Source organism: Manacus vitellinus, unplaced genomic scaffold, assembly GCF_001715985.3.
Source record: "Manacus vitellinus isolate BGI_N305 unplaced genomic scaffold, ASM171598v3 scaffold_25_pilon, whole genome shotgun sequence".
NCBI classification, from domain to species: Eukaryota; Metazoa; Chordata; class Aves; order Passeriformes; family Pipridae; genus Manacus; species Manacus vitellinus.
Genome location: NW_021939882.1, coordinates 11,347,846 through 11,358,392, shown reverse-complemented (window position 1 = coordinate 11,358,392; position 10,547 = coordinate 11,347,846). Strand labels below are relative to the sequence as shown.

The following is a 10,547-nucleotide window of genomic DNA, read 5'->3' as shown; positions in this document are numbered from 1 at the left end:
TCTGGAGCTCTGGGTTCACCTAATTGGAAATCACCTGGGACTTCGTGCTTAAGCAAATTCACCAGTCTGGCAGAGGCTGGGTGAGTGATGGCATTTTACTTTTCATGAATGTTACCAGAAAAGCTGTACTTATTAAAAAACAACTTATCAAACTCCCTGGTGCAGATGTTAAAGGTAGAAAATGTGTTGGCTCTTAGCATGAATTGTGAAAACATTGCATATATTTTGCTGAACACTTCCTTGCCAGCTGCAAAGCACAGCTACCTCCCACACTGCACATGCCAGCAAACATCTCTTATCCATCCTATTAGATTAAATCAGGCTCAATTACAATGTTTCACTGAACTGTGCAGGGGAATGTGTACAGCAATACCCCTTCTGAGTGCTTGGCTAGGTCCTTTTTCCCCTAATGTCACAGTTTACCTTCAGGGTTGATGGATGATGTTGCTCCTGTCAGGGGAGCCAGTGTCTCACTGTGCTGCTGCTGCACAGACAAGGTTCTCCCAAGGTCTGTGCTGGTGGAACTGGTGCAGCTTCCAAGCAGGAGTCACGGTGAAGATGGGCAGAGGTAGTGCAGGGTTAGTGCTTCAGTACCTTACTCTGCTGAATGAGGCAGCTGAGACCTCCAGAAATACCCAGTGGGGCATCATTTCTCTCACGTGCATGCTGGGGATGGACATCCCCACTCTCCTCCTGTGAGGATTTTGCTGAAGGTGGTGAGTGAGTGTGGCTGGGGCTGAACCAGCTCAGGCTGTGACCAGCAGGCTCCAAACAGGAGCTACTGCCCTGGGGAACCCAATGAAGGGCTGTCCTTGGGGTGCCTTTGTGTGGTAAGATACATGCAGGTACCCCCAAAAATGCCAAGGCAGTGGAAAGAATCCAAAAGGTTTATTCTGAAGTCTAGAATGCTAAAAACTCCCAAAGAGAACCTGCAGCAACTGCAAAAGTGCTGGGCCTGAGAAAGCCTCCTGTTCCCTTCCAGGCCTCTTATCTTCTCTGTCCTCCCCCAGGCCCTCCCCAAAGCAAAGGCCTGTAACACTGTGAGGGTTTATTTCTCCTCAGACCAGAGAGAAAGACTGTAGCTTTCTCTGGAATGCAGAAGGAAAAGAAACATCCAACTATCTTTGAATAAAGGGGTTTCTTCTTAGGCAGAAAGTCTCCTTAAGCGAAACATCTAATTAAGCTCTACTGTCCTCAAAGTGAAATCTTCCAGAAAAAGGGTATTTACCCCTGCAGCCTTGGGGATGCACTGGTGGTTCCTGGGGCTGTGCTGAGCTGGGGGTTCTGGCTGGATGAGGATGCTGCTCTTCTGGTCTATCAGGAAGCTCTGGGAAAGCAGTGGAGACGATGGAAGCTCTCCCAAGCACACTCGCGCTGCCAGGCTCCAGGAGCTCAAGTAGCTCAGCATTTTGCATGTGGCCACTGGGTTTTACACTCAGCTAAACCCCTGTTTATGCAGAGACTTCATTCCTCACACTTCAGATGAGTGTTTAAGCACGTGGGAAGGCAGTGATCTGCCTGCCTGAAGCTCAGGTATTAATAATAAAGTCTTTAAGACAGCAAATTGTATTTCAGCAGCACCTTTAATTCATGGCTCTCCAAATGCTGTACAGACATGGACTAATGTAGCCTCACAACAACCCTGTGAGGCAGGTGGGTGTGGTCATCCCCACCACTGTGGGGACAATGAGGGCACCAGGGATAAGGGGCTTGGAGTATCATACTGGGATTTGACCTAGAACTTTGCATTTAAGTCTCCTCAGGTCTTCAGATCAGGCTTTCCTAACACGCAGCTTTGACTTGACGTGGGGCTACGCTGATTAACGAGCCCGTGACTGCCTGGCACAGACTGTAAAGGCCACTAGTGAAGTAGGTGGTGCCTTGGTGCTTCTTGCTGCTGGATTTATTCTGAGTGTTTGAAGGCATCTCAAAAATAGAGTTAGATATCAACCACTGAGTATGGCAGGCTGTAACTGGAGAAAGCCCTTAGGCCCCAGGTGGGGAAGCTATGTAGGACACTATATGTATTGATCAGAAAGGACATAATAATTTATATATAAAATCCACCCTCGCTCTTTCCACAAAGGAAAAAAAAGAAAAAGAACCTAGAAAGTCACTGCTGGTTGTGATGTCTCAGCTTCATTCTCTGGGCTCTTCATAGCACCTGGCAAAAGAACAAGACATGGTGCATCAGCAGCCTGTTTGGGCTGGCAGAGGGAGTTCAAAGCATTGTATTCTCCCAAACTCAATCCCAGCTTTAAAACAAGTGAAAATGGTGTGAAATTCTCATGTGGGATGGATGTGAGGGCACTGAAGGGAATGTGCTTCAACCACCTGTGGAGCTGGAGTAGGTGAGCTTGGGCTGGAGGGCAAGACCTTGATTTCTCAAAGGCTGCTGACCTCTTCATTTAATGACAAACCACTCCAGCTTTGTTGGCTGGCCCTAGGCCATGTCACCTGTATACATGAGGTATATTTGACACCTCGAGTTCAGGCAGCTCAGGTAAACCTGAGATGGGCACCCAAACTTTTCACCGGGCTCACTGGAACCAGTTTGAACCTTAAGGAGTTTGATGGCAGCTGTTTTTTTGTTATATTTCTGAAGGAATAAGAGAGCAAAGAAATACCTCAAAGGCATGCTCTTATCCAGCCACAGAAATGATCCCCAGCTAACGCCCTAAAAAGCAAGGCTGAAAAGGGACACCTTTTCTGATGGTGGGTAACTCATGCTGTTGTTCATGTTGATGTTCTTCATGGAGATCAGAGTGATGCTGTTGTCCTTCTGGCTCGTGTCTGCTGAGCAGCTGTCAGGGAGAGAAGGTGGTATTAACTGCTCTGGGGAATGAGAGAGGGAATCACAGAATCACAGAGTCATTTAGGTTGGGAAAAACCTCCAAGATCATCGAGTCCAACCTGTGCCCAATCCCCACCTTGTCAGCCAGCCCAGAGCACCGAGTGCCATGTCCAGTCGCTCCTTGGACACCTCCAAGGACAAAGTTTGTTTGCACACAGCTGGAGGCAAACAGGCAAGGCTGAGCCTGGTACACAGGACCAGGACTGGTTTCCATTGCCCGTTGAGCTGCTGTCCTAGTTCAGGCTCATCCTTGGTGCCACATTCCCAGGTCTCTGGGCAAACAAGCCGTGTGTGCCCTACAGAAAGCACCACTGTCCCCTGCATCACTACTTGTAGGCAGAGTCAGGGAGCAGTTTGGTTTTGGTTCCCAGTGAATGGATTTCCTGCCAGCCCTGCAGCCCTCACCAGAACTGGAACAAAAGAGAGCATTGCTGGGAGCCCTGTCCTAGTGTGAGAAAAATCCCTTTTTCGAATTTGGAAAGACGGAAAAAACCTGTGAGACAAAGGAAGGTAACGGAAGGTTTAATTTCAGCACGCTGTGTCCCAAAGCCACTCGGGGCTGGAAGCACAGGACCAGTTTGAAAACCACACCTTTTGTAGTTCTTTTGGTTACATAAGCTGTTACATGTTCATTAAACGCTGGTTTTACCTTAAAAGGTTATTTCCCTGACCAGGGAGGGGGTGTTACCCTTCTTGTGACTTACCCCCTGGACCTGGTCCAGGGGGATCCCCCTGGACACAATAGGCTACTGCATGGCAGAGAAGGTCTTTGTTTAGTTACATCTTTACTTTTTGTGTTTTTCCCTATTCCCGGCAGCAAAAGTTCCCTGGTGTCAGGTTCAGACAGAACCATTCATCTTACTACTCCCTGCCACGCCTTTTTTAATTAAAAAAGAAAAAGGAACTCCTCTTCAGTTAATAAAAGCCCCTCCCCCCTTTCACCTTTCCACTCAATTCATTTGCTTGTAGTAAAACCAGGTTATGTACTTCTCATACGAGGCCCTTAAGGTCATTTGTCACACAGAGGGAGCCCTGGATATTGTTCCATCTGATGCTGCTGCTCATGCATTGTCAGTGTCTCTCTTAAGAGTCAGTTACAAGCCTTAGGAAGGTGGAATTCCCCTTTCTTCCTACCCTGAGGAATGGGATACACATTTAGTGCCAGTGGAGAGTGGATGACTTTGGGGATTAGGGTGCCCCAGGGCTCTGTCCATTGCTCTGGCATGTTCTGCTTCAGATCACTTGGATCATGATCATTAAGGATATTTGGGAACTACTGCTGGTGATGCAAATTTGGCACCTAAATACTTTGCTTTGTGTCCCTTGCCCCTTTCCAAAGCAGGGTTTATTACTTTGGTAGGAAACTATCAGGTGGAAAAGTGGGAGCAACATGTTGTGGTCCTGTCCAGCTCATTTCCTGCTGTTTTCCCACTTTCAGCCTCTCTTCTGGGGTAGCAGTGATGGACAATGGGGTTCTGACAGACTATTCTCCACTTGATGCTTCTCTTTCAAAGGTCTCTAAACTGGGGCCCCCTTATCCTACTCTCTCTGGGTTAACAGTAGTAATAAGCATCTTGGAAGATACCTGAGACTGCTTTGAGATTCAGAGACTCAAGTTTAGACCTCAAGTCTGTATCTAGGCAAAGAAAGACAAGCACACTGCTTTGGGAAGGTGATGAGTCTTTGCAGATCTCAGGGCAGCTTTGAAAGGAGGCCCCAAAATATTGACCATCTACCTTTGTCTCTATCGGCTCTCAGAGATGTCTCAAAGATGTTTTGAGACACTTTCTTCCACCTGATATAATTAAAGCAGATTCTTTAGCTCTGGAATAAAATAGGCACTTTGAATTGGACACAGACAGCATGAGCAGCCTTACCTCTCTGATACCATGGAGCTTCCTGGTTTCTGTTTGTCTGGAGGGAGAAAAACTGGAGTTGGTGACATACAGGTGAGAAACATCATAGCTAAGCCACAGAATAAGTCAGCTCTATTCTGAATTACGTTGTACAGGGATATAAAGGAAATCTGAATGAGATAAGAGACACCATGGGAGAAACCTGAGAGCTGATTAGGGAAAATCTTTCAATGACTGGGACATACAGGCAGGACCTGATGGTCTTGCTGCCTGTTCAGTCACCAGTGTCCTTTGGACTTCAGGAAGGTATCTGTCTTATTGTAGAGCAGCCTTGCCCTCTGGTGGGCACTGCTTAGTGGGAAGCAGGATTCCTAGGGAAAAGGAGTGTCAAACTCCATGACTTTTGCTGGAAGAGCTGCCTTGTCTGGGAATCTGCCCACTGAGCTGCAGCAAACTTGAAACTCGTCCTTGTGCAGATGGGGCTGGGCTGGGGCTCTAGAGGGGAGGTCACACTGCATTCCTGACTGCTGCATCTGTGTTCCAGTTTGGCTTCAAAACCTTTTCAAATGCATCTTTTAGGAATTGCCACATCCAACATGGAAACTGGTGACCTGTGGGTTAGGGAAAGACAGATCCCCTTGGGCAAATACCTTCCTCCTTGGAGCGGTTACACTTGAACCTCAGGCTGACCACACTGACCAGGATGATCACCACCACTACCAGGATAACAATGAAGCTGATGACACCTGGAGATGGAGCAAAGAACTGTCTGAGACTGACAGAACAACATCCTGGATCCTGGGGTAGCAGAGAGACTTTGACTGTCATCAAAACTTGGGTAGGAAATCAATATTTTCATTAATGTGAGCATGGCAGAGAAGTGAATAGTCACTAAAGTGAATGACTATCCTCTTGTGTTTTAACTTCAAAGGGCTGCTGATGAATACTTAATTGATGAATACTTAATTGATAAGGCAGTGCCAGGAGGGCAGAAGTCAGCTGATTACAGTGGGGATTGACAGGAGTCAGTATGTTCCTACTGCAGTTGGGAAATCTTATCCTAAAGGTGTGTAAAGTGAGAAAAAAAGCAAAGCACCAGGGAGAGACAAACTAAAGGCTGTGGGTGATGTCATCTGTCTCATAAAGCTCTGGCCAAGGGCAGATTGGATTCTGACACCAGGCCTCAATAAATCAAACTATTCTTTGCATGGGAATCTTGTCCTGCTAAGACTGGTCCAGGGCTTAGAATCATGGAATGGTTTGGGTTGGAAGGGACCTTGAAGCTCATCCAGTCCCACCCCCTATCACAACCTATCCCAGGTTGCTCCAAGCCCTGTCCAACCTGACCTTGGACACTTCCAGGGATCCAGGGGCAGCCACAGCTTCTCTGGGCAACCTGTGCCAGGGCCTCATGAAGCTGAGTGCCCAAAACAACGTGTCCTGGCAAAACAGCCCCCCCTGCTCTCCCCAGGCTGCACAAGAACTTACCGAAAGCTGCCACTGTCAGTGGTGATCCATCGTCTGTCGGGGTGGGCTCAGAGGAGTTCAGCGTGGGGGTGACAGGCTCTGAGGGGCCTACAGAGGGGAAAAAGGCACTGTACATCAAAGTCCTCCTTCCAAGGTTGGGAAGAGCATTCCCAGCAATGCTAGAGGATTAATTCACACCTGTACTCTATTGAACAGACTGAGGCTGGATCCTGGCCAGGCCAATCAATGTTAACAGCAAAGTGACCAAGATCTGTGTGAAACCATTGCCTTGGTGAGGCACCTTTTATGGACAAGCTGAGAACACCCACAGGGCCCTGCTGGGACCCCAGGGAGGAAGCCTGAGCGTGGCAGGTGAAGATCTGCCCCAGCAGTGTGATTGAGGGTGGAGTTTGTCCTTTCTACCTCCTTTTCCAGCCTTTTCCCATTATGGCACCCTTCCTGCTGAGACCCACACCTGCTGTTCCCAGGCTGCCCCCAAATGCTGCTTCTGCAGAGCTTTACAGGCATTTCAAGGGCTAGATGGGATGGCCAGCACCCCTCAGGGACTCGTGGGCTGTTCTCCTGCTGCCGTGAAGACAGAGGTGTGATGGCCTTGCTGTTGGCTGAGTAAAGGGCTGTAAAATCCATAGCAGGGATCACCTCTCTGGGAGGAGGGAACGCCTTGAGGCGCTGCTGTCGTGGTTCTCTCCCTTCTCGTGGGCTCTTGATCTGCAGAGAGAAACACAGAATGTGAGTCTTGTCCTTGTCATCTAATAACCAAAGGAATCAATGGGCACCTGGAGAGGAGAATGGAGTCACAGTAATGCTGGTGATACCTGGACAAACGTGGAATTCATGCTCAGGATAAAAGCTTCCCACCAAACATACTTTGTACTGTTTCCCATGTCCAAATAGAAATCCAGGGAACCAAAATTCAAGTGCCCTTGTATAAACTCTGCAGGTTCTGCAATCCCAGGTGCAGGTTTTTGGCAGAAACACCAATGGGAGGCTGGAAGAGTGAACTGGGAAGAATATAGATTTTCTATAGCTCATAAACATTGAGACTTAAAAGAAAAATATCCACTTAGAGGAAGAAGTTTTGCAGAGTGTGGGTGTGGATTGACTGCTTGGCTTGTCTTTGGATTTGAAGTGGGTGGGTGTGCTGTCCTGGGTTATCTGGAAGTAGTAAAGCTCATTTGAGCTGGACTAACTTGTATCCCACATGCAGTCTAGCTGTGGCAGCACAGAGGTTTGGCTGAGCAAGGACTCCAGTTCTGAGTGGGAGAAACTGGCTTGTAGGAAGCTGTTTGGTTTGTGACAGCTGCTCCAGTGCCTGTACAAGGAAATTTAAAGCAGTCCTTGTGTTTCACTTGTACAGAGAAAAAACATCCTTTGCTGCCTCCAGGCTGAGTGTTGAATGGCCTGAGTGTCTGCATTGACCTCAAGGAGCAGCTGCAGGCCCTGCAGGTCAAGTAGGATCTTCTTCCCTCCTTTCCCATCCCCACCTTCCCAGCAGCAGCACTGGCCAAAAGTGTGTGGTGCCTGGAGGGGTGTGCACAGCTCCTGGCACTGCCCTGGGGTTCCTGTCCCGCACAAAACATCACTGTTTTGGAATCTGATTTTGCCAAAAGCCAGAAGAAAAAGGGGGAAAGGTGTGAAATAACAAATCTAACTGGGTCAGAAGCCATGTGGAGCAGAACAGTCTGGAGAAACAGGGACTCCTGCTGTACAGTTTTTTCACAGCTCATCACATTCTTTGTTTTATTCTGAAATTGTTCTTCTAGCCATGGGCAGAAGTTGTGGTTTGCTGAGCCTGGCACAGACACCCCATCCCTGGGAGATGCTGGGTCTCACACAACAGGAGATCTGGCTTTTGGAAGCACCAGCAGCTGTAGAGCAAAGGTGTATGGAGCTTCTCAGAGATAAATCAGGGCTGTGATGAGGAACAAGCTGCTCTGAGGCAAAGGGCTCCTGCCTTAGGTGGGCACAGCTGACCATGGGTTTCTAATCTTGCTTGTGTTAGAGATCTGAGAGGCACTTGGAGAGGCAGAGCAGTTTCTGTCTTGACCATTGCAGATTTTTGAGGCTGAATCATTAATGGGAAATCAGCTGAGTTGTCAGATTCCAGTCTTCCCAACCTCTGGGATTCTGCCCTTATTCCTGAGAAAACTTTTACTAAATTCTTTAATTTGTGCTTACAGGTTGTGTTAAACTGTCAAAAGCAAAGTTATATTTATTTAAAAGGATGTTAAAAGGGTTCCCTTTTCCTGCACGTAGATCCATCGTCTGACTGCTCAAGTTCATCCCAGCAGACCATGTGATCCTGTGTTTTATCACTGCTTGTAAGGATACCAGATGTGATTTTGGGTGCAAATGGTGGCTCAACCCCAAAAGACTAGTGCTCAGATAACCTGTGCCATGAGAGCCAAGCAAGCTGATTGCCATGACATTATCTAAGTTATTGTTACTCTATAGAAGGACAAAGTACCTTGAGGTGCTGGAGAAGTAGCTGCTGTGCTTCTGTTTCCACTAGACTCATCATCTAGATAAAGAAAACATGGAAAAGGAGAATTAACTCTTAAAGCTGCTACTAATTCTGCTATGGGGAGCTGTTGGGTGTCCAGGGGGTAAAAACCTTTGCTTGCATGAGACTTTTCCTCCAAACACACATCAAGGTGCCCACCTAGCAAGGGATGCTGCCAGTTCAGAGTGTACCTGAGAGGTGAGCTGGGACAGGTCTGGGGAGGCTGGAGCTCCTCTGGGAAGCTTTGTTTGATAAAGCATGACCTGGCTTTTCTGATACAGCCTTATCCTGGCTATGTCCAGCCATGTCCTTTTAGGGAGCTGAGCTGAGCTGCTCTTTCAGCAAAGACTCAAAGAAATTCAGTATTGGCTGAATTATTGAATAATCAGCATGGTGTGGACTTAGCCCAGTGTTTCTGATGTCCCCAGTCTTTCTCGGATAAGGAGGGAGGCACAAACAGGTCCTGCATGAGCAAAAGGTTGAGTTTTCCATCCTTACCTTGCCCAGTCGAGGCTGGCAGTGTTGTTGGAGTGGTGGTGGTGGTGGTGGAGGGTGTGGCTGTAGTAGTTTGACCCGCAGAGGTGGGACTGGGGCTGGTGGGTGGTGTTGGTTTTACCGCCAGCTCTGCAGGGGAAGTGAAGTGTTACCTCAAAGAGCCCTGCTCAGAAACAGCTTGGAGGAGGGCACAGTTATTACAAAGAGCCCTCAAGAGCCCTGGAGAGTTAGGAATAATCTGCTAGGGAAAGCACAGGCATGGAAACAGCCTCCATGCTGCTGAGAGTCAAGGGGCTCTTGTACTTTGGGATTAACTTCTGCTTTTTTTTTTTTGAGGAGGTGCTGAGCTGGCAGAGCTCAGCAAACACATGGAGAAAGTCGGGTTTTTGCCACTGCTTTTTTCCCAGCTTTGAGAAATGAAGGCATTTTTGTCACTGGACACTTGAGCTGCCTGGAGCTGCCTGGCACCCACGTGGTCATTTGCGTGTTGTCTGAAATGCCAACTTTTACGTTTCATTTCACTCAGAATTTCCAAGAATAAATAATTCAGCTCTTGAAGTGGTCTGGAGGCTCCATCATCTGCCCCAACCTGCTACTCCAAGCTGCACAGCAAGAGCATGGTCCAGAGCAAGATGTGGGGGAAAAAGCTTTCAATAATCCCTCTGCAAGGATCACCAGCTGGGAATTCATAGGCAAGTTCCTTGTCTAGACTTCTCTTGGCTTTTTGATAAAATGAGAAAAGGGTGAAAATGGTTTTAAGGTTAGTGTGTTGTTTTTTTTTCCTTTTATCCAAATGCTTCATCAAAATATTAGAATTTAGGATCAAGCTTCTTCTAAGTTTCTTTTTTTTTTTTTTCCTGCAAGGTTTGGAAGCATAATCAGATATTTTTAGATATTTTTCCTTGGGTATTTTTGGGGTCCTTTTGGAAGAGTAACTTGGATTTTTTTTTTCCCCAAACATATTAGGAACAGATCTGTCTCCAAAGATCCAAGTGGACTAACAGATGTGGATCTGGAGTTGCAGAGATAATTTCTTGTGTAATTGGTTTTGTGTACATGGCACAGCAACACAGAAAGGTGGGTTGGAAGGGATCTTAAAGATCAGCCAGGTTGGACGGGTCTTGGAGCAACCTGGTCCAGTGGAAGGTGTCCCTGCCCATGGGATGGGGTGGAACAAGATAAGCTTTAAGGTCCTTTCCAACCCAAACCATTCTAGGATTCTACTCTACAACCATCTCATCCTCCCTATTCAATTTAATTATTTTTCCCCTGTTCTTGCTCACACCTGTGCCTTGATCCCTCTGGGGTGATTTGGCTGGATCAGAAGCCCTTACACCATAAAACTTCCTTC

At 47.5% G+C, this 10,547-nt stretch overlaps 1 protein-coding gene across 1 annotated transcript in view; it reads right to left on the bottom strand.

Annotated features, from left to right (window-relative positions):
• Nucleotides 1-1,336: 1,336 nt before the first annotated feature.
• The window catches only part of ECSCR (endothelial cell surface expressed chemotaxis and apoptosis regulator), a 21,479-nt gene continuing 12,268 nt past the window's right edge, over nucleotides 1,337-10,547 (bottom strand). Inside the window, exons 4-11 of the mRNA XM_029960271.1 lie at nucleotides 9,200-9,325; nucleotides 8,666-8,719; nucleotides 6,838-6,906; nucleotides 6,199-6,285; nucleotides 5,361-5,456; nucleotides 4,732-4,768; nucleotides 2,705-2,804; nucleotides 1,337-2,164 (exon numbers count right to left, since the gene is read on the bottom strand). Coding sequence (XP_029816131.1) covers nucleotides 2,156-2,164; nucleotides 2,705-2,804; nucleotides 4,732-4,768; nucleotides 5,361-5,456; nucleotides 6,199-6,285; nucleotides 6,838-6,906; nucleotides 8,666-8,719; nucleotides 9,200-9,325 — 578 coding nt within the window. The 3' untranslated portion in view covers nucleotides 1,337-2,155. The remainder of the gene's footprint in view (nucleotides 2,165-2,704; nucleotides 2,805-4,731; nucleotides 4,769-5,360; nucleotides 5,457-6,198; nucleotides 6,286-6,837; nucleotides 6,907-8,665; nucleotides 8,720-9,199; nucleotides 9,326-10,547) is intronic.